Source organism: Salvelinus namaycush, chromosome 10 (genome assembly GCF_016432855.1).
Source record: "Salvelinus namaycush isolate Seneca chromosome 10, SaNama_1.0, whole genome shotgun sequence".
NCBI classification, from domain to species: domain Eukaryota; kingdom Metazoa; phylum Chordata; class Actinopteri; order Salmoniformes; family Salmonidae; genus Salvelinus; species Salvelinus namaycush.
The window spans coordinates 7,257,333-7,281,830 of NC_052316.1; the positions used below are offsets into that span (position 1 = coordinate 7,257,333).

Consider the following 24,498-nt stretch of genomic DNA (forward strand, 5'->3'; position numbering starts at 1 on the left):
GGGGGACGACATATTAAGAAGCGCACCAGAGGAAGTAGGAACCAAAAAGATCCCATTTCTGTCGTATAAAACTATTAAGGGAAATGTACCATTTCCGAGAGGGGTGGGTTAGAGGGGGGGAGCACATGCTATACTTAGATGACTTCATTATCGGATAAAAATGCATTTGGAAATGTACAAAATGTCTCCAAAACAACGAGTGACCCCAAGGCCTTCTAACCAATGAGCCCTATAGCCTACTTCACTTTATATCTTAATGAAGTTTAATGATTGTAGGAGAAGTCCTGAGGCAATGTCGCCCCGTATTAGAATAATATCCGACGTTAGGGGAGCGCTTAAAATTCCGCCACCCAACCTCTCTGGCTCCGTCTGTCATCCTTTACTAAATAGGTCTGGACTTTTACTGTCTCCGGTCCCATTGGCAGCGGTGACTGATAGAGCTCCTCTTTAAAAATCCCAATATTTGTGATTCTACAACCTGCTGGAGAAAAATAGTCTCACTAGATGGTCCCATGTGGCTCAGGTGGTAAAGCATAGGAAAATGTACGCACATATGATTGTAAGTCGATTTGGATAAAAGTGTCTGCTAAAATCAGAGGTTCCCAAATGTTTCACTCGGGGGGGCCCCCCTTCCAGCATTGGGGAACAGCCTGCTCCCCCTGCGCGCGCCACATCTATTTCTATGGGTACAAGCACCATTCATGACACAAACTGTTCACGCCCGTCTTGCTGGCGGAGAGAATTGTGCAGGTTTAAAGCTTATTTTCTACAATTCTACACAATTTGTCATGGGGTGCAAGTAACATTTTGCAGTTGTAAAGCACATTTTCTTGCAATTCTATATTGTGTATTCATTCTATCTAATGTGTATTCATGTGATATTTGAGTGACACAAAACTTAAAACAATATCTACTTTTTGGCTGACATGGGCTAACTCATCTGGACATTGCTGACAAGATATAAATAGGTCTACGGTCTGCAGTGACTGACATGACAGGACTGATGATTCACTAGCCAATTTCAAAATTGCACCTTTTGCATTCTACTATTACAACTTTCAAGAGTAAGTTGAAAGCCGGGACTGAGTTCCTTCAAAAAAGACCCCCGGCGGGGCCTCCCGAGTGGCGCAGCCGTCTAAGTGCTAGAGGCGTCACTACAGACCTGGGTTCGGTCCCAGGCTGATCCCAGGCCGTGATCGGGAGTTCCATAGGGCGTCGCACAATTGGCCCAGCATCGCCCGTGTTAGGGGAGGGTTTGGCGGGGGGGGGGGGGGGGGCTTTACTTGGCTAATCGCGCTCTTGGCTAATCGACTCTTTGTGGCCGGCCGGGCAACCTGCAGGCTGACCTCCGTCGTCAGTTGAACGGTGTTTCCTCCAGCACAGAGGTGCGGCTGGCTTCTGGGTTAAGCAGGCCGGTGTTAAGAAGCGCCTTCGCCTCCTGAGCCGGTTGGGGAGATGCAGCGATGAGACAAGATCGAAATTGGGGTAATGGGGTAATTATAATCTAGTTTACAACCGTTAATGAGTCTGTAGTGTACTGTACTGTCTTGTCCTCTCGTCTGCACCCATAGGAGAGTATCCTTCAAGTTTACTACAGCTAGGCTACACTTTTCCTGGCATTTGGATGCGCGCAGACTTCCAGAGGAAAAACAAACAGCACTAGACAAACTCCATTCGTTTGAAATGAATTGGAAGTTACTGAGCAGGTAGAGGAACGACAGTGGTTTTCTGGGGAAAGCTCAAAAACAAATGCTAACATTGTCATGCATATTGCATAAGGAAGCAGTCACAACTGCCATCAGGAGAAGAAAAAAAAGAACGCAAGCTTATTTGGGCACAACTTAGTGGGGGATATCAGATTCAGTGACGCACAGACAGACACCATGTTGACGCCTGCCGTCGTGCTCTGATGTTCTGGTAAGAGCCACCAGATATTAACATGGCAGTCTGTTGTCAGTTCAACCCGGCATTATCACAAATAAGAAGTGAAATGACAATACATACACTTTGTTTATAGCCTGCTCAAAATCAAATAACATTTTATTGGTCTCATACACATATTTAGCAGATGTTATTGTGGGTGTAGTGAAACGCTCCAGGCCTAGAGCGTACGCAAGAATGCGCACACACACACACACACACACAAACCCACCCACCCACACAAACCACAATGATAATGCTTTAGCCTTCAGCATCTCCAGCACTCCTTATCAAAGCCCATCAGCTCTAACCCAAACAAACAAGCGTACACAAACAAATATCACTATTCGGAGAGTGAGTCATCTAAAAATCTCTTTGAAAGATGAAAGGAAGGGAAATGAATCTTCTATTCATACAGTGTGATGAACGTCCATTCACAACACTACGTTCTTGGGGCCCATAGGGAACTGTGCCACTGTCATGTAGTTTCTCGCCTGTTTATTTAGCGTTCTCCATGAGCACAAGACGTGAAAAGACGCATTTTGGGTTTACATTGACACTGCCTTGGGAGGCTACAATGAGATAAGGGTAGCCACAGTATCATTGCTCTGTGAACAAACATAGCCTACCGAAGTGACTGCAAGAGGACTACTAAAAACAAGAAGACCGTGGCTGTAACTAGTAGGTGCTGGTAGACAGGACAGATGGCTGTATCGCATTAGTGGATACTCACACTGCCCTCCAGGGCAGGTCTACCAGTTTTGACTAGCAGAAGTGACTTTTTTGTTACAGGTTAGGATAATTAGGTTAAGGTTAGGAAAAGGGTAAGGGTTAGCTAAAAAAAAAATGTAAAAATTGCCCCTGACGTGACTCGAAAGTATCTAGCTACAACCAGGCAGAATAGTCTTGGTTTCTATTAATGCAATTCTGCGGACAGATGGGTCAGCTATTACAGCCTCTCAGCTTTAGTAAACTTGCAACAAGCCACACAGCCCAAAGTGACAGATCCTGCTCGAAGGACCATCTTCCCTGTCGCGTCAAGAGGAAGAGAGGACGGGGGGACGAACGAAAGATGGGAAAAGGAGTGGACAGACGAATCCTATAGAGAGAGCGAGAGAGAGCGAGAGAGAGCGAGAGCGAGAGAGAGCGAGAGAGAGAGAAGGAGAGAGAAAGAGAAGGAGAGAAATCAACATATGGCTTTCTTGGTGCCCAAGCTGTTCTTTCTTTCACATTGCTCTGGCACTTTCCGGAGCAGCCTGTCAACTCGCTGACACAAAATGGAGGGCAAAGCGCAAAGCTGACCAATTCGTCTCTATCAAATTCAGACAGAACTGTGAGGGAGGGCTCCCTGGCCAGTGGACTGTGACCAGTGCTGAGAAGGGTCGGGGGGAGGGGGGGGGGCTGGGTTAAGTACGTCAGAGAAACCATGTGGGAAGGAGAGGGGCTTCTAGTAGCCCTCTGGTTCTTAAAAACAGTTGGCCGCACAGAGAGAACAGAGCCCACTACCGCAGCACACTGAACTGGCGACCTCATAAATCTGACACGCAGCCAAGCAGAGACAAAGAGGGACTGTGTGTCGCATCATATGCGCGTGTGTGTGTTTACGTGCGTGCGTGTCCCTTACAGGTAAAGCCCCGATCAAATCCACAAAGTGCAAGAATAAGAAAAAAATATGAACAGCAAAAAAATAAAAAAAATACCTAGTTTGCTTTCTGCGAGAGGAGAGGAAGACGTGAATAGAAAAAAGGAGATCACAAAGGAGAGGGAAGAAGAAACAGGCGACGTGAGACAGCTTACAGATGATCCTGTGACGCGGGTCCCCTTTGCCACACGATAAACACACTACACACAGAAACACGCGCCGATTACCTCATGCTCAAGGCGTAAAACAGCTTGTGTGAGCACTGGGCTGTGGAACCGGTATTCCAAGTATGCAATTGCACGATTGTGTATGAGGAGAAAGGTAGCGTACGTAGTAGAGCACAACAGATGGATTCAATCTTCACTAGCGGTCCGCAAACGCAAATACAACTTAAGCTAGCTTTCGTCAAGGTGACAGCTAACTTCAGGGCTAAGGGACGACGGCGTCACGCTAAATCTATCTGCAAACGCCCCCAACTACACCTGTCTAGATGCAACTTAAAATGGCAGTCCGTTATAGTGCTGTGTGTTCGTAGGGGACACTGAGGTGACCGTCTGGTCTAGTGTGCATTGACCCACCTGTGTTGCCATCTTGCCGTAGTCGATCCAGCGCAGGGTGGCAAAGTTGGTGGACTCGGCGCAGTTGAAGCCGTGGTTGAAACCGGCGTGGTAGCCATAGGGAAAAGTGACCATAAACTCGCCTTCTTCCTGAGTGATCTGGAGAGAGGGAAGAGTTACATGTACAACGTCCCTCTGCGATATTACACCAACAGGATGCAGTCGTATAATCTAGTGTTACTTCCACATGAATCCATATCTGAACATTCTGTTTCGGTTTGGATGACTGACCCTGAAAACTGTATATAGTTGCATTAAAATGTTCAGTCAAACACAAACACACAACATTAAATGTACATTAACTGACTGAGCATGCAAACTCATAAAACGTCATATCGATATCGCATAAGAAAACAGTGTTATTAACCCAAGTTTTGATGGGCGGAGATGTGCTAAAATGTGGAAGTAAGTTACACGCAAGGAAACTCCATTTGGACGGATAGACTTCGCAAAAACAGGGTATTCGCAAGCCCTGCAACCCAGCCATGGATAACAAAAACACAGGGGCTAGCTCTTAATATCCACAATCATTAAGTGCTGATGGGAAGGCGGATTTGCTTTTTCAACGTCCCCCCCTTCTCTTCCTCCCTCCACCTCTCCCTCACTTGAGCTGCCTCGCGGCTCCGGCTCCTAGAGAACCATTTGCAGCGGTACAAGCGCAATTAGACTGAAGCCAGCGAGCATGGCGCAGGGAATTAGCCAGCCCGCGCAAATTAACATTTGCATTTGGTTGCGCTTCGTTCTGAGGCAGGGACATCATTTACTGAGAGCCGGAGAGGCTGAAGAAGACACAGCTCACCGGTCCCCTCTGCATCTCTTCGAAATTAAGCCTGACAAATGATTGAGGTTTCTATTTCGATACTCCTGGGTTTTCTGTGTTAACTACTATTACTTCAGGGTCATTGGCAACTCCTGCCAGAAATATTACATTATTTTTGCACTCAAAAAGAAAAGTTTTCTACAGCTGAACTCCAAATACGCTAGAAGTTTTGGATCCTTGCTCTAAACCGCCTCTTCATCAATTCACCTCATCTCTCCTCTCCAAGAGGAAGGCAGAATATTTTCGCTATAACCATTGACTAGTTAGGACTAGGCACATGAACTCAGCCTTAAGGAAGTGTAGAGATGGGAGACAGGCAGGCAGTGCGACGGAAGAGAGAGAGTGGGAGGTAAAACAGAATAGTCCCAATATCAAAGGCTGTTTTTCCTCCTCTTGTAGCTGCAACAAAGCACAAAGCCGGTGTTATTTTTACACTCAAATCAAGAGAGACGCTCTCGGTGTGTGTCAGGTAACACGGTCCCTGTGATAACGACACCCCGAAGGAAAACGGCAAAAAGGGAAGAGAAAAAAAGAAAAAAGAAAAAAAACTTTGGCAAAAAGCCGAACTCTGCAGACAGTAGAGAACTGTGTATGCCGTATTAGAAACGTACACTTTTTTTATCTCAGATTTATTTCGCACCGTGAGAGTTTCTATCTCCTACAATTATTATCCACAGAAAAAATTAACATAGTGATTCATTTTCTATCGCGGAAATGTGAAAATATGGAAATTGAAATGTAACCAAGACTCATGGCTCAATCTCCATCATCATTTAGTGTGAAGTGAAGCTATGGTCTATATAAAGATGTCATCAATCTCATTATCAACTTTTCAATACCCTGTGTGTGTGTGTGTGTGTCTACACCGCATATGCCTATTTATGCGAGTAACGGAGTTAAAAACATACGGTAAGCTCATTCCCCAGCTAGCTTGAAATGTTGCAGAAGAAGCTAAGCTGTCAGCAACACACTTGCACAGGCCTACATGTTCGCGCACATGTTAGCGTGTTCACTTCTACGTCCTCCATCCATCCACTCCTCTGCTGCAATTTCCTTGTCGTTCGTCCCGTAGGTTGACAGGAGATCACCCACACACCGACACCAACTTCAGCATCCAGCCATCCTCATCTAATGTGCCATTAACCTCCACTTTGCTCAGCGATGGCAGGCTTTCATACACCCCGTTAATTTTTATCTGCGGTCGGTGCTAGAGTCAGCTAGTCATATGGTGTGTGTGTGTGTCCCAAATGGACCCCTATTTTCTATATAGTGCACCACTTTTGACCCGAGCCCTATAGGCCCTGGTCAAAAGTAGTGCACTAAATAGGGTGCCAATTTGGGACACAGACATGCGCTGAACCAAGCTTCCATGTCCTCTTACAGGTTGAAGAAGTGCAATTGTGGTTCAGCAGAGGGTTCCATTCAGAGGGGTTATTACAAAAACGGCCTTTGGTGGTCGAGTGTCTCCTTTCTGAGAGCTGTTTGACAGGTTAAAAGTGGTTATGTGATGAAATTAGTTATATTGCATTACCGGAATATCCGTCAAATATAGATGGTCAAATTGAGAGGTGTTAGAGATGTGTTATTGGTTAAATGTCACACATGATTGTATGACATCAGTCAAATGGATGTGGTCACAGAATGTAACATCACTTCATATACTTCCTCAATTAACCCTGACAGACCATTCTGTTGCTTTCAAACTTTAGAGCCCAGGGGCTGTATGTATCAAGAGTCACAGAGTAGGATGTTGAGCTTAGATTAGGGCCCCCCCCCCATTCTGTTGCTTTCATTATAATCTAAAAGGCAACTGATCCTAGATCAGCACTCCTGTTGTGACATGCTTTATGAATTCAGGTACAGGCCTTTTCCAGACCCCAATTTCAACCCCCCCCCCCAACTGTGTCCTGCTACCTACCCTGTCGAAGGGGATGCTGTACTTCTTCAATATGGATGGGGAGATGAGAGTCATCTTGTGGCGGAGGAAGGCGTCACAGCCCTGGGAACTGCCTGGGAAGAAACCTGCAGGTAAAAATTAAATTAAAAAACACCACATTATTAAATTGCATCCCATTTAGGGTTGAATGGTGGGAACCCGGTTACCGAGATTTACCGGGATCTACCACCCAAAACAACTCCCTTTTCCCAGGATAAATAACTGTGAGAAACTGGTCAATTATAATAAATGAGCTATATGAACAGCATGGCGTGAAATGGAACTGTTAAATTATATGCAACATCTAGATATGGCTTCTCTACGGACAGACCATCTCAGTACGGAGCACAGTTCGCAATGCATGTAGACCTATCAACTCATCATGGTAACTTCTTTTTCATGTGACAGGTAGACCTGCATTTGCTGTAGCATAGTCTATGCTACAGTAATATAAAGACTGAATGGGCGTCTAATTTACCGATCTCTACTTTGCTTTCGTGGGTCACATTTTCTTTTTGTAAAGATATATTTTTTTTCAATCGCAGCTGCAGATTTAAAAAAAAACAGACTGTCAATCAAATATCGTTACTTTAAAAATCAGTGCACGCGCGAGCACTCTCTCAACTCTATTCAAATTGCATCCAAAAAATAGATAATCCTGTTTTTGATTGATACAGTGCATTCGGAAAGTATTCAGACCCCTTCCCTTTTCCACATTCTGTTATGTTACAGCCTTATTCTAAAATGTATTAAATAAACATTTTCCCTCATCAATCTACACACAAAAACCCTATAATGACAAAGCGAAACAGATATACCTGAGACCCTTTGCTATGAGACTCGAAATTGAGCTCAGGTGCATCCTGTTTCCATTGATCATCCTTGAGATGTTTCTACAACTTGATTGGAGTCCACTTGTGGGAAATTAAAATTGATTCGACATGATTTGGAAAGGCATACACCTGTATGGTCGAAGGAATTGTACGTAGAGCTCCGAGACAGGATTGTGTCGAGGCACAGATCTGGGGAAGGGTACCATAACATTTCTGCAGCATTGAAGGTCCCCAAGAACACAGTGGCCTCCATCATTCTTAAATGGAAGAAGTTTGGAACCACCAAGACTTTTCCTAGAGCTGGCCACCTGGGCAAACTGAGCAATCAGGGGAGAACCTTGGCCTTGGTCAGGGATGTGGCCAAGAACCCAATGGTCACTGACAGAGCTCCAGAGTTCCTTTGTGGCGATGGGAGAACCTTTCAGAAGGACAACAATCTCTGCAGCACTGCACCAATCAGGCCTTTATGGTAGTCAGTAAAAGGCACATGATAGCACCTAAAGGACTTTGACCATGAGAAACAAGATTCTCTGGTCTGATAAAACCAAGATTGAATTATTTGGCCTGAATGCTAAACGTCACGTCTGGAGTAAACCTGGCACCATCCCTACAGTGAAGCATGGTGGTGGCAGCATCATGCTGTGGGGATATTTTTCAGTGGCAGGGACAGGAGACTAGTCAGGAGTGAGGGAAAGATGAACGGAGCAAAATACAGAGAGATCCTTGATGAAAACCTGCTCCAGAGCATTCAAAACCTCAGACTGGGGCGAAGGTTCACCTTCCAACAGGACAATGACTGTAAGCACACAGCCAAGACAATGTGGGAGTGGCTTCAGGATAGGTCTCTGAATGTCCTGGAGTGGCCCAGCCTGAGCCCGGACTTGAACCCGATCAAACATCTCTGGAGAGCATAGCTGTGCAGCGACGCACCCTATCCAACCTGACAGAGCTTGAGAGGGTCTGCAGTGAAGAATGGGAGAAACTTCCCAAATATATATGTGTGCCAAGCGTGCAGCGTCATACCCAAGAAGACTTGAGGCTGTAATGGCTGCCAAAGGTGCTTCAACAAAGTACTGAGTAAAGGGTTTAAACACTTATGTAAATGGGATATTTCATTTATTTATACATTTGCAAATATGTTTAAAAACCTGTTTCTGCTTCGTCATTATGGGGTATTGTGTGCAGATTGATGAGGACAAAAAAATAAAAAATGAATTTGTATTTCTTAGGGATCTCCATAAGCTCCTGATAAAGCTGGAATTGTTCCTGGGGTCCAAAACTATTAAAGCAGTTACATTACATATAAAACAAAAGATAAAACAGTACATCATAACATTATTACACCACTACATATCTACAATACAAAATGTATAATACCACCATACAACAATATCACAATCCATGCATGTGTCTGTACCATTGTGCGTCTCTTCACAGTCCCTGTTGTTCCATAAGGTGTACTTTTACCTGTTTAAAAAAAAATCTGATTCCACTGCTTGCATCAGTTACCTGATGTGGAATAGAGTTCCATGTAGCCATGGCTCTATGTAGTACTGTGCGCCTCCTATAGTCTGTTCTGGACTTGGGGACTGTGAAGAGGCCTCTGGTGGCATGTCTTGTTGAGTATGCATGGGTGTCCGAGCTGTGTGCAAGTACTTTAAAACAGACAGCTCGGTATTCAGCTTGTCAACACCTCTTACAAAAACAAGTAGTGATGAAGTCAATCTCTCTTCCACTTTGAGCCATGAGAGATTGACATGCATGTCATTAATGTTAGCTCGCCGTGTACTTTTAAAGGGCCAGCTGTGCCGCCCTGTTCTGAGCCAAATGCAATTTTTCATAAGTCCCTCTTTGTGGCACCTGACCACACTACTGAACAGTAGTCTAGGTGCGACAAAACTAGGGCCTGTAGGACCTGCCTTGTTGATAGTGTTGTTAAGAAGGCAGAGCAGCGTTGCTTTGTCTGCCGGCTTGGGCTCATTGGGCTCACTGTCCTGTTGAAGATAGAGCAGCAGAATAAGGATGTAATGTAACAAAACATGGAAAAAGTCAAAGGGTCTGAATACACACCGAATGCACTGTATGTATTGTATAACGGCACAATCATTTGTGCTTTTTTTGGGCTCGGGCTCATTAAATGTAGAGCTCATAAAAAGTATTTATTGTATGGATCAGGTAGCATCTGGCTTGAATTTGCGAGCAGAGCTCTAATCAAATCCAGACATAGGCCTATTTATGTGCTTAGAATTCTTTTGAACGACACTTCTGGTTTTGGTGGGAAATACCGGGTTACCCAGGAGAAAAGTTATATATTCTCGGGATGGAACATTTGTAAAATACCGGGAAAATATTCAACCCTAAACCCATTGTCTGAATTTACCAGTTGTGGCATCCATATTGGATAGTATTCCTCTATGTGAAATTGGAACTGTGAAGTGTTATGTGAAATTGGAACAACATTCAAAATCAAGGCAGTGCAAGAGCGTAATCTTCCAACATGGATTCATATAACATATGACGGACCTTATATTCTGTTTCACATAGACTTCCTGCTTATGATGACCATATGACCCCACTCTAGTGAATAACCCACAGACAGCGCAGGACTTAGGCCTAAGCTCTCCACCCAAACGGAAGACATGCAGTGCCTTCAGAAAGTATTCATACCCCTGGATGTATTCCACATTCTGTTGTGTTACTGCATGAATTCAACATTTATTATATCAGTTTTTTTTCCTCTAACCCAGCTACACACAATACCCCATAACGACAAAGTGAAAACATAATTTTAGAAAATGTTGGCAAATGTATTGAAAATGAAATACAGAAATATCTCATTTATGTAAGTATTCACACCCCTGAGTCAATACTTTGTAGAAGCACCTTTGGCGGCGATTACAGCTTTGAGTCGTCCTGGGTATGTCCGTATCAGCTTTGAGTCGTCCTGGGTATGTCCGTATCAGCTTTGAGTCGTCCTGGGTATGTCCGTATCAGCTTTGAGTCGTCCTGGGTATGTCCGTATCAGCTTTGAGTCGTCCTGGGTATGTCCGTATCAGCTTTGAGTCGTCCTGGGTATGTCCGTATCAGCTTTGAGTCGTCCTGGGTATGTCCGTATCAGCTTTGCACATCTGGTTTTGGGGATTTTCTCCCATTCAACCTTGCAGATTTTCTCAAGCTCTGTTAAATTAGATGGGGAGAGGCGGTGAATGGCACAGATTTTCAATGTGATTCAAGTCTGGGCTTTGGCTGGGCCACTCAAGGTCTTTCACATTCTTGTTCCGAAGCCATTCCAACGTTGCTTTGGCTGTACGCTTGGGCTCATTGTCCCAAATCTTCGCCCCCCCCAGTCTAAGGTCGTTTGCACACTGAAGCATGTACTCATCAAGGATTTGTGTTAGACAGGTGATGAGCTGTGCCTGGATTTCTCCAGATATAGCGCTTTGCAGTCAGACCAAAGTGTAACATTTTTGTCTCATCAGACCACAGAATCTTTTACCTTACACTCTCAGTGTCTTTCACGTCCCTCTTCGCAAACCTCAGGCGTGCTGTCATGTGCCTTTCTCAGGAGTGGGTTCCGTCCAGTGGTGTAAAGTACTTAAGTATAAATACTTTAAAGTACTACTTAAGTAGTTTTTTGGGGTATCTGTACTTTACTATTTATATTTTTGTCAACTTTTACTTCACTACATTCCTAAAAGAAAATGATGTACTTTTTACTCCATACATTGTCCCTGACACCCAGAAGTACTCGTTACATTTTGACAGGAAAATGGTCCAATTCACACACTTATCAAGATAACATCCCTGGTCCTCCCTACTGCCTCAGATCTAGCGGACTCACTAAACACAAATGCTTCTTTTGTAAATTGTGTTTGAGTGTTGGAGTGTGCCCCTGCCTATCCATCAATAAAAAAATACAAAATTGTGGCGTCTGGTTTGCTTAATATAAAGGAACTTTAAATTATTTATACTTTTACTTTTGATACTTAAGTACATTTGAGCAATTCCATTTACTTTTGATACTTAGGTATATTTAACCCCAAATATTTTTTTACTTTCACTCAAGTAGTATTTTACTGGGTGACTTAAGTCATTTTATATCAAGGTATCTTTACTTTTAATCAAGTATGACAATTGAGTAATTTTTCCACCACTGGTTCCGCCTGGCCACTCTCCCATAAAGCCCAGATTGGTGAAGTGCTTTATAGACCGTTGTCCTTATGGCAGATTCTCCCATCTGGGCCAAGGAACTCTGTAGTTCTGTCAGAGTGATCATTTGGTTCTTGGTCACCTCCCAGACCAAGGTCCTTCTTGCCCGGTTGCTCAGTTTGGTTGGAGGGCCAAGTCTAGGCAGAGTCTGGGTAGTTCCTTATTTTTTCCTTTTCCCTATGATGTTTTTTTGCAAACTAGAACATATTTTATACCCGTCACCAGATATATGCCTCATCACAATCTCAGAGATCTACAGACAGTTACTTGGACTTCATGATATCGTTTCTGCTCTGACATTGTCAGCTGTGGGACATTATATAGACGTGTGTTTCTTTCTAAACCAGTCCAAACAATTGAATTGGCCACAGGCGGACTCCAATGAAGTTGGAGTGACATCTCAAGGATGATCAAAGGAAATTGGATGCACCTGAGCTCAATTTGGAGTGTCATAGGAAAAGGGGTGCAAATACTTATGTAAATTAAATATTTCATTTTCAATAAATGTGCAAACATTTCTAAAAAACATGTTTTCACTTTGTAATAATGACTTATTGTATGTAGATGGGTGAGAATAAAAATCTATAATCCATTTTGAAAAATAATCTGTAACATGTGGAATAAGTCAAGGGGTATGAATACTTCCTGAAGGCATTGGTGGTTGGAGGTGAAGTGAAGAGCACTCCTCTCGGTCAGATGCAGGATGTACAGGTCACAGTGCTCGGAGTCCAACGTGGTACACATCCAGAAAGCCTTTAATTATCATAATAGTTTTCTTTGGTCCCACAATCCCTCCCTCCGCGCCAGACCCCGGGTCAACGTCAGCAGGTCCCCGGGCCAGACTACACGGCAAGCCAAAGTGAAGAGTGAGAAAATTTAACCAGTGCCAAAATGGCACACTATGATATCAAATCAATTACGTGACAGTTTGTGTCAGCACAATACCGTTTTCTGACCGGGCCTTTATTTATTTATTTTCTGCGTCATACCATTTCATCTTTCTTTGTCTTTTCTCGATTGCTACGGCTTCTTTACGTCCCCTTTTTACCACATTTCAGAAGGCGAGAGGTGGAAGTTGCCTAAATAAACTCATCCGATCTCATGTGAAAACCCTCCCTTCACTTCCGTCTTTCTTCCTCACTCCTCCTCAGATGACAATTCATTTCACGCCCATAGCCTCAAAGACCAGAGTCTCCTCTTCAAAAACAAATCAGTCCTTTCCTCTTGTATATCAATAGTTTCTTGAAGCCTTCAACTTACTAGACAAGGGAAAAATACGTTTCTCTCACACACACACGTGCACGCACACACACACAGCTCTCCCGATGAGCAGTCTGTGCTGCGCCTCAAAGGATGGATAGACCGTCTGCCCAGTTAAACTTTAATATAACTGACAGTATAATCGAGGCCCATTTCATCCTTCATTTTCATTGCATTGTTTCAGAGCCTGTTTCGTCTCAAAGAGGCGTTTTCTCTGGCGGCTGCTGTGCGAGCTGATAAAAGGTGAATAATGTGCAGGCGAAGCCTGCGTATTAATCCCCATTAAAATTCAGCCGGCAGTGTGGAACTCTCCCCGGGGCAATATTAACTTAAAGCTTCATTTTGTCCTTTGAGTTTGAAATTAAGTCCCCCCCCCCCCCCACTGAAAAAAAGAACCAGGCTGTGACTGAAATGACGTGATAAGAGAGAGAGATAGTGGTAGCAGGTGTGACTGGCTGAGTTATTTGTGTAACGTCAGGTATGTGTGATGATGTCTGTGTGATGCTTTATACTAGTGGTCCTGTGTAACTGTTCATACAGCTACTCTGCATATGGACTACAACATGTTAAAATAGATAAAAAAGCATCTCATAAGCGTGGGAAGTAAGCATATGCATGGCTGTGGTTGGCGTTGGCGTTACGACTATCTGCGTTGCTGTTACATTGGCGTTATGTACGGTTGCATACAACCAACAGTAGTAAAGAGCAAAACTGTTACAAAGTGAGTGATCTGAGGAGCCAAACAATGTGTAACCCTCTGCTCCACAAGCAAAGCATTCAAGACATTTACGACATACCTAAAGAATACAACACAGCTTTGGTGTCACCCCCGTCCTCAAAAAATGAACGGTTTCGACTGCTTGAAACTTTTGGAAAGGAAGTTTTTCCTCCCGACTGTGCCATTCTGCTCGTAAAATGACTACCAACTTTAAACTTACTCATGTAAAAAGTTTGAAACTGCTATTGGGTGAACTACTATCTACTTGAAAAGACATATTTTCTACTACTTCTGTATACACAAAATATATGTATTAAGACAATTATGATGATGGTCTTAAGTCCACAGTTATTGTCCATAATGGTGTGTTACACGATTATATGACTATTGCGCACGCCCTACCGTCCTTACTCCACGACGTTCTTGCCCATTCACAACACAACGTGTTGTACAGTACTTGAAGCGCTATTAAATAAAGAAATTGACTGGCCGTTTTAAGCGTTATTCACAGCCACAACAAAAAGGGCATAGGAGTCTGTAGTGCATTGTCTTTCCTGGGAAGAAGGAGCGAGAAATGTGAAGAGGAAGGCTACACTCTCTGCGTCGTCGGCCTTTTGAAGGCCTTTTCCATTGCATCGCGCTAGGGGGATGTTTTAACAGCAGTTGATGGAGAGGCCAGACAGTGACTATAGAGTGGCCTGTTAACTATCAGGTGGATATTTGTTTAACATGAATCAAGGCTGTCTGTCTCAGTGTGTATGCGTGCGCCAGGATAGTCTTACCTTGCGCCAGTCTCTCCAGCCTCTTGCCGTGCTCAGGTGGGATGGCGTACCTGAACGGAAGGAAAGAGGGAGAAGAGAGAAAATAAGGTGGGTGGCGGGGAGAAAAGAAGAGTGAATATGGCGCGAAATGAAGGGGACTCCATCTCCTCCTCTTTTTACAGTCTTTAGGAGAGGAAATGGACAATGCTATACCTCTTGTTCGCACACACAGACAGACAGTAGTTCACCTCCACTTTACACATCCAGATACACGTCTCTCTCCAAAGACATAAGTCTGCTATCACCAGTGAGAATACTCAAGCTTATTATGCTTAGTTCTCTTGTCAAAGTCCTCATTACACAATTGGCCTAGCGTCGTCCGGGTTAGGGAGGGTTTGGCCGGTAGGGATATCCTTGTCTCATCGCGCTCCAGCGACTCCTGTGGCGGGCCGGGCGCAGTGCGCGCTAACCAAGGGGGCCAGGTGCACGGTGTTTCCTCCGACACATTGGTGCAGCTGGCTTCCGGGTTGGAGGCGCGCTGTGTTAAGAAGCAGTGCGGCTTGGTTGGGTTGTGCTTCGGAGGACGCATGGCTTTCGACCTTCGTCTCTCCCGAGCCCGTACGGGAGTTGTAGCGATGAGACAAGATAGTAATTACTAGCGATTGGATACCACGAAAATTGGGGAGAAAAGGGGGTAAAATTTATTTTAAAAAAATATTTAAAAAAGAAATATTTAAAAAAATCCTCATTACACACGCGCGAACGCACACAAAAACACACTTAACTCGGCTAATACTCCAAACATTAAAAGGGACTTAATCAAAAAACATCTCGGAGAAATCAAATGACTGAGGACTTTGTAGTCATCTTTGTAGTGCTCCATTCCCCCCCTGTTCCAAATGAAATCATCAGAAAACAAGAGAAGAAGAGAGGCCAAAGCTCTCTCCATCCGCATTAGAGACTCAGAGCTTTCATTGCTCTTGTTATTAACATCATCATTATCACAATTATTTCCTCCAGTTTAGGGAAAGCAAAACTAGCGCCTCACCCTCCCTCTGGCCAAAGCCCTGTTTATGTGATCGGAATAGAAAGACATCTACTGGAGTATATGGCGAGATGCAGCTGTGTTAGACTGCCACCTGGTGGGCAGATAGGGGAATACACCACCGTTAGGTAGAAGAGAGCCAACATGCAGACGTTTCAAATCAAATCAAATGCCATTTGTCACATGCCGCCGAATACAACAGGTGTGGACCTTACAGTGAAATGCTTACTTACAAGCCCTTAACCAACAATGCAGTTTTAAGAAAAAAAATCCCCCCAAAAGTATGAGATAAGAATAACAAATAATTAAAAGAGCAGCAGTAAATAACAATAGCGAGGCTATATACAGGGGGTACCGGTACAGAGTCAATGTGTGGGGGGCACCGGTGTTTATGGAAATTGAGGTAATTATGTACATGTAGGTAGAGTTATTAAAGTGGCTATGCATAGATAATAACAGAGAGTAGCAGCGTGGGGGGGGGGGGGGGGGGGGCAATGCAAATAGTCTGGGTTGCCATTTGATTAGCTGTTCAGGAGTCTTATGGCTTGGGGGTAGAAGCTGTTTAGAAGCCTCTTGGACCTAGACTTGGTGTTCCGGTAGCAGAGAGAACAGTCTATGACTAGGGAGGTTGTTGTCCTTGCACCACACGGTCAGGTCTCTGACCTCCTCCCTATAGGCTATCTCATCATTGTCGGTAATCAGGCCTACCACTGTTGTGTCATCAACAAAGTCAATGATGGTGTTGGAATCATGCCTGGCCGTGAAGTCATGTGTGAACAGGGAGTACAGGAGAGAACTGAGCACGCACCCCTGAGGGGCCCCAGTGTTGAGGATCAGCGTGGCGGATGTGTTGTTACCTACCATTACCACCTGGGGGCAGCCCGTCAGGAAATCCAGGATCCAGTTGCAGACGGAGGTGTTTAGTCCCAGGGTCATTAGCTTAGTGTTGAGCTTTGAGGGCACTAGGGTGTTGAACGCTGAGCTGTAGTCAATGAATAGCATTCTCACATAGGTGTTCCTTTTGTCCAGGTGGGAAAGGGCAGTGTGGAGTGCAATAGAGATTGCATCATCTGTGGATCTGTTGGTGCACTATGCAAATTGGAGTGAGCCTAGGGTTTCTGGGATAATGGTGTTGATGTCAATATTACAATGCTAATAAGTTGTGTGTGTGTGTGTCTCTTCACGGGAATCAAAAGAAAACCTTGCTGGCACCCCCTGGGGATTCTCACATTCTCTAACTAACACACGCCTTTGTCAGGTGTGTGTGTGTATTGTGCGAGTGTGTGTGCACAGATGAGCCCTTCCTTCAAACATCTAATCAGGCAATCATCACATCTACCTCTATTACATCCTCCCTGGACCACTGTTGTCATGGCAGCGGCACGTCTCCTTGCCAGCGCCAGACCGAAATAAACAAACAAAGAACACAGAGTAAATGAAAGGTCTGTGAACTTTTCCCTTTCTCTTCAGCAGTGAGATGAGATTGTTTTTGCTGCTGCTGCTGCTGCTGCTACTACTACTACTGTTGAGAGGAGTCAGAAGCTGCGTGGGGGAATATTTGACAGTTTGAGGAAAAGCTTGTAGGTAAGTGTTCGACTGGTCTGTGTGTGTGTGGGGGGGAGGGGGGTCTAGTCTTTGTGTGTGTGGGGGGGGATCAAGTGACGTGCCAGTGCTCTAGTGAGATCGCGGCAAAGTTGACTTAGTCAAATCATATGGAAACTATGGGATGTGCACGGTTATTTGAGTATCTGAACAGATGTTAGCATTCGAACACTTGCGAGTATTCATTTGTGCGCCGCAAAAAAATGATAGGCCTATTTTAACCCTGAAAATGCTTTTCTAAAATGACATAAAAATATCCATGTGACATTGTTACATACAAGGATATACCGTGACATTTCTAAATATTAATTTAATAAAACAAACTTTTTTAGTGTAGTAGCCTCCATGTGTGTAGCTTGTTGTTCATGTTGGCCAACCAAAGCCGCAAAGAGGCTCAATGTGTAGTAAGTGGAGTGAGAGTTCACTAATGGAATGAAAGATGGAATAAAATTACAGAATTAAAAAGGAGTAGGCTACAATGAGCAACCAACAGTTAGGCTGTTGTTTTACCTGAATGGGGTTAGAAAGCGCATCATGTGGCCTCAATAATTACCCTAGGTAGCTATACCCTAGCTAGCTATCTGCTCTAGGTTACTCCAGTCAAGACAGGCACCGTTATATGGGATGATAAATAACAGTGTGGCTGCTACAAGTTAGCAAGTCTTGGCTATAGCCTAGTTGCCTTGGGTACTGCAGCTCTCTCTTCACTCCCATCTCTCCAGCCCCACAGCAGCTGCAGCAATAGAGCGCCAGCCTCTCGCTCAGCAGTGCTCAGGTTAAAATCCACATGTATTTCGACTATCTGGATATCTGACAAAAATTCATCATACTATTCGAATAGTGAAATTATTTCAAATCCCTAGTGTAGGCCTACAACATCCATATGTAATGTAATGAACACACACACACACACACACACACACACACACACATTTAGTTAAAAATCACAGACACATTCTGCCACTACATGAGTGCACATAGTCGCATGCACACACACACACACACACACACACACACACACACACACACACACACACACACCAAACATGAAAGGAAATTCATTAAAACATGACAAAACCCTACATTCACTGCTCTGTCCTTCACACGCCACAGGAGATGCAGAAGCACAAACAAACTGAACTTGACAATCTAATTGCGATGTAACACCACATGGCATAAACGCAGCCACTCAACGGGCTGTCTTCTTAAAACCCACGCCTCCTCTCCTCGCTACAGAGTCTAACATGTTAAAGTGTCATATTAAAAAGGAGAAACAAGTCATATTTTTATGTTTATACTAAAACACACATGGACAGGGAGGCAGGTCTGTAGACGACAAACTAGTAACAGGGGTCAACTACCAGCTATTGTCAAAATGCTATTTTGTCATGTTGACCATAGTCTATATGCATGAAGCCTGTTTGAGTACAAGTGCTGACACGGGATCAGTTTAGTCTTTTACATCAAGTTAGGAAGACCGAGTTTGGGAAACTGTTTTTTTTTTTTAGATCACGATGAATAAGATTGAACTTTATCCTATTGAGGTATTCTTGTGAATGGCTAAGAATTGGGAGGATATGGGTAAAGGCAAATAGAATTTTGTAAGCGACATTTGTAATTTTAACCTAAACCATGAATGCATTCAACTGGGTTACCAAGGGAACCAAAGTCATCAAAGCATGTTCAAAATACAAAATCAATATCCTGTAGAATAAACTCTAAAATCAATCACAGTACATCAGTGTTCACTATTGTTGCTCACGGCTATTAAATTCATCTGGGTTTTGATATCTAAGGATTACAACCTAGGTCGTGCTGACACAGCTAAACCAATTGATCTGCAACAACCTTGCATTTCTATGAAGAATCAAGATCTTCGTCAATAAAGCACACAGAGACATTGTAGTTCAACAGACATGAGTAGTCATATTCTTTCTCTATCCTCTACTCGTCTGGGTTTCACAAAAAACGTCCATTCGTCCATTGCCTACCAAGATGATCTAGTGCTAAAGACAATCTTTATGACTTTGGGAAAGTCACCTGTCTATGTCTTCTAAAAAGGATTCAGAATGCACGCCAGATATCCAACCAGGAGGCCTGTTGCTGCCCCGCCTGCTAACAACTCAAGAGGACATTAGTAGCAGCAAATTTGATTTTGTGCATGAAGTGCCACAGACGGTCGATACTAATTTGATGTCTCTTTTCTCAGCCAGCCCTGTCGCAAAAGGCAGAGAGAGCTACTTGGTGTTCCTGTGTGTGTGTGTGTGTGTGTGTGTGTGTGTGTGTGTGTGTGTGTTGAAACTACTGAAACTTGAATTCCAATACATCCAAACTCTATCTTACATCTATTGGGTTCGTTTTTCATCTGGAAAACTCTTTCATCAAGGAAACACAATCAATATCCAAAGGTCATTATAAAAAAAGGGGTGTATTGGTAACAGCCAGAAGACATATGGTTGTTTGAGTCTTGATTCGGGTATTCATGTCCATAAGGGAATGACAGAGCAGATGGGTTAAGATTAGAGTAGAGACATTTGGAGCAGATATACAGTGCATTCAGAAAGTATTCAGACCCCTTCACTTTTTCAACATTTTGCTGTACCTAGCCTTATTCTAAAATTGATTTAAAAAATAAAATTCTACACACAATACGCCACAACGACAAAGAAAACCCCTTTTTTAATACATATTTTTTTATAGAAATGTTGGCAAATTTACATAAGTATTTAAACCCTTTACTCTACTTTGTTGAATCACCTTTGGCAGCGATTACAGCCTAGAGTCTTCTTGGGTATTACTTCGCTACAAGCTCTGCAGATCCTCTCAAACTCTATCAGGTTGGATGGGGAGCGTTGCTGCACAGCTATTTTCAGGTCTCTCCAGAGATGTTTGATTGGGTTCAGTCCGGGCTCTGGCTGGGCCACTCAAGGAAGTTGACGCTTGTCCCGAAGCCACTCCTGTGTTGTCTTGGCTGTGTGCTTAGGGTTGTTGTCCTGTTGGAAGGTTAACCTTTGCCCCAGTCTGAGGTCCGGAGCGCTCTGGTGCAGCTTTTCATCAAGAATCTCTGTACTTTGCTCCGTTGATCTTTCCCTCGATCCTGACTAGTCTCCCAGTCCTGCCACTGACAAACATTCCCACAGCATGATCATGCCACCACCATCCTTCACCGTAGGAATGTTGCCAGGTTTACTCCAGACATGACGCTTGGCATTCAGGCCAAAGAGTTCAATCTTGGTTTCATCAGACCAGAGTATCTTGTTTCTCATGGTCTGAGTCCTTTAGGTGCCTTTTGGCAAACTCCAAGTGGTCTGTCATGTGCCTTTTACTGAGGAGAGGCTTCCGTCTGGCCACTCTACCATAAAGGCCTGACTGGTGGAGTGCTGCAGAGATGGTTGTCCTTCTGGAAGGTTCTCCCATCTCCACAGAGATTGGGTTCTTGGTCACCTCCCCGACCAAGGCTCTTCTCCCCCAATTGCTCAGTTTGGCCAGGGGGCCAGCTCTAGGAAGAGGTGGTTCCAAACTTCTTCCATTTAAGAATGAAGAGGCCACTGTGTTCTTGGAGACCTTCAATGCTGGTACCCTTCCCCAGATATGTGCCTTGACACAATCCTATCTCTGAGCTCTACGTACAATTCCTTCGACCTCATGGCATGGTTTTTGCTCTGACATTCACTGATAACTGTGGGACCTTATATAGACAGGTGTGTGTCTTTCCAAATCATGTCCAATCAATTGAATTTACCACAGGTGGACTCCAATCAAGTTGTAGAAACATCTCAAGGATGACCAATGGAAACAGGATGCAACTGAGATACATTTCAAGTCTCATAGCAGAGGGTCTGAATACTTATGTAAATAATGTATCTGTTTTTAATTTTTAATATCTTTGAAAAATATTCAAAAAACCTGTTTTGGCTTTGTCATTATGGGGTATTGTGTGTAGATTGATGAGGAAAAACATTTATTTAATCCATTTTAGAATAAGGCTGTAACGTAACAAAATGTGTAAAAAGTCAAGGGGTCTGAATACTTTCAGAATGCACTGTAGGATAGAAGGCCATCCCTCCTATCCCTATGGACAAAAGGATGTTGAAAAGACATATTTTTGGTTGTTTGCTTTTCAACGTCTTGTGCTGACTGGGATGCCACATGTGCTGAGTTAACGCCAAATAATGTTGTCATATCCATGTTAAACTACACAACTGAAATGATAGCCTGGGCCCAGATCCGTTTGTGCTATTCTATGTTACCAAATGCCGTGACAACGACCAGAGGAGTTGGCAAGACAATACAAAACAGGTCTGGGACCAGGCTACTGAAATGATCAGCATGAATCTGGATGACCACGATATCATCGATTAGACGATTAGAACTATTCCCAATCCAATCTTCATTCATGAAACACTTACATTGTAACAAGACTGTAGCACTGACGTCTCTCTTAAGTGAACTCTCATCTCTTTCCTACCTGAAGACACAAAAACGGCGTATACTACCCAATAAAACCACAAAAAGGAGCGAACAATGAATTAATAATGGACTCTTGCTCCGTTTTAAAGTCTGTTCCACCCAACCTTAACATTTATTTTTTTAGCAGTTTTCCTTACTTTCTGCTCGATGCTTCGCAAACAGCCAGCCAATCGTTAAAGCATCTGACAGCAGATCTTCGGGGGGGAAATATGACTTTGATGGGAGCAGAGTTGGAGGGGAATGGAGTTAATTTCACAGTGGCTGCACAGGGGGGTTAGGCAAACAGCTCCTTGCACACAGTTTAACATACTGTAATTACCCCAAAAGTGAAAACTATTCAATTTCAAAAAGAGAAGGAGGATAGACTGTGTGTGTGTGTGTGTGTGTGTGTGTGTGTGTGTGTGTGTGTATTACTATCCTTGTGGGTACCAGAAATAGTTTTTTTTTAAAAAAGGAAAATTCTCTCCCGTGGGGACATTTCCCAGGACAAAGGCTAGGTTTTTTTAGGTTGAGGGTTAGGGTTAACTTAAGGGTTAGGGTAAATAGGACTTTGACTGGAAATCTATTTTAGGTCCCCACAAGGATAGTAAAACATATACTGTGTGTGTGTGTGTGTGTGTGTGTGTGCAGCGCACATTCACAGTTAAACAGAGTTGAGGGGTGCATCCATGTGAGTAAATTTACTTTTAAAGAGTGACAAGGAAATATTGCTTTTCCTCACAGGGGCATGTGTAAGAAGAGGGAGATGATGGGGAGGGAGAAGGAGGAGAAGAAGAAGAGGGGAGGAGGAAAAGATATCTTCAGATGGTTGAGAGGGTTGCTAGGAGGGGAGACTAGTGAGTGGATCAAGAGGTGCTACTGAAGCATGACAACCCCTCTCTATTATAATGGAGAGGCTCTGGTTGTTTCCCAAATCACACCTTATTTCCTGTGTAGTGCACTACTTTTGACTAGGGCTCGGATCAAAAGGAGTGTACCGAATAGGGAATAGGGTGCCATTTTGGACACCGCCTCTCTGTTTTTGTGCCCAGGCATAAAGGCTTCATTCTAAAAATGAAAGCAGTTCTCTAGCAGATAAAGAGAGACTGTAAAGGATGGGTTTTATAGATAGAGCAGTAGAGTGATGGCTAATGGAACATTAGTCGTAATTAGGAGGTAATGTTTTGATGCATTGTGACTGTAGTTTCTACTTATTGATGCCGTTTTTTTGTGTTGAACTTTCTACCTGATGCACATTGAGCACGGGGAATGTGCTCTCGAAATGCTATATTATTATGAACATGTCTCTTGATGGAGCAGGGCTGGGACACAGACTGACTGCGCTGCTGCTTCTAATGACATCCCACTGCAGGGATGGGGAAGCAGGGACATGGAGAAACACGCATTCAAAATATTCACACACACACACGCTGGTATTGATTGGTACACTCCAGGCCTGTGTAGCCACCATACGCTCGCTGAGACACACACAAACACCTCGTTGCACAACCCAAGACCAGCCCTAAGGGAGAGGGCTAAAGCAATGAGAGAAGCATTGAGACGAATAGGAACCACACTGAGACAAAAAGGAAAAGAGGAGAGTGGTGGGATAGAGTGGAGGTGCAGGAGAGGGCTCAGGTACACACACAGGCACACAAACATGAGCCATGAGTCACGACCGCAGTCAAATTCCAGGTGACCGTTGAGTCATGGTAATCTCCTCTTATGCACTCTGGACATGTGTTGGTAGTACCCAACTCTCTAAACGACCATCAGGTCACTAATGGCCTGGCACTCAGGGCTCTTTTGCCCCACTAACCACTCTGACATCAATGCAAATGCAATCTTAAAATCACATCAAACACTTATCATCAAAACAGTATCATGCTTTTAAAACTCACCTCCCTGTGATGATCAATTAGAAGAAAGAAGTTCAACGACAGGTTGAAACTGAGTGGAAAACATGGACGTTGTGGATGTTGTTTCAAAGCCAAACATAACGAAATGGACAGTGCTTTCTAAGGTTCATTCAAAACACCCATATGCATATTAGAGCTTATGCATATGCATAGGCCATTTATGAGCCCAAGCCCCCCCTTAATTTTTACTAAATATTCAAATAATAATGGTGCCGGTATACAATACAAAACCTAAATAGCCTACCACATATTACGCACGGCAAAAATAAAAAATATAAAAAAAGATTTCAGATGTCTTTGGTACATAATTGGTCTAAGCTATACTCCAAAATTAAACCATTTCTAGTAATCGCCTTTGATTGTGGACTGTATTATTATGCATACTGGATGGACTAGTTACCTTATGTTATGCTCCAAACGTTCTATCCATGAGTCTGGTAGAGAAAACATAGACGTAGGTGATGCTGTTGGTGCATTGATTGTGCAGGACGGCTTAGAGTTGGCCTACAATTACAGTGAATTTGTATTTGATTTTGAATAGCCTAGTAATAGGGGGGGAAAACATATATCAATCATAATTAATAGGCTGACATATTACCTACAAAATATCTCACCGCCGTGCGAGAGAGAGACAACGGGTGCTAGTCACACAGTCACTCGCTGCCATTTCCCCCCCCCTCTTCTCCACAGCGCAGTCTGAGACCGGCACAAATCAATTGCAGTTGGACTCCCTCTAGTAATTTGTGTGTTTTAATTATTTAATCAAA

At 43.7% G+C, this 24,498-nt stretch overlaps 1 protein-coding gene across 2 annotated transcripts in view; it reads right to left on the reverse strand.

Moving 5' to 3' along the window:
• The window catches only part of LOC120054617 (lysine-specific demethylase 4B-like), a 79,542-nt gene that overhangs the window by 33,932 nt on the left and 21,112 nt on the right, over positions 1-24,498 (reverse strand). For both annotated transcript variants that reach the window (XM_039002096.1, XM_039002095.1), the window contains exons 6-8: positions 14,738-14,787; positions 6,918-7,021; positions 4,141-4,278 (exon numbers count right to left, since the gene is read on the reverse strand). In XM_039002096.1, coding sequence (XP_038858024.1) covers positions 4,141-4,278; positions 6,918-7,021; positions 14,738-14,787 — 292 coding nt within the window. The remainder of the gene's footprint in view (positions 1-4,140; positions 4,279-6,917; positions 7,022-14,737; positions 14,788-24,498) is intronic.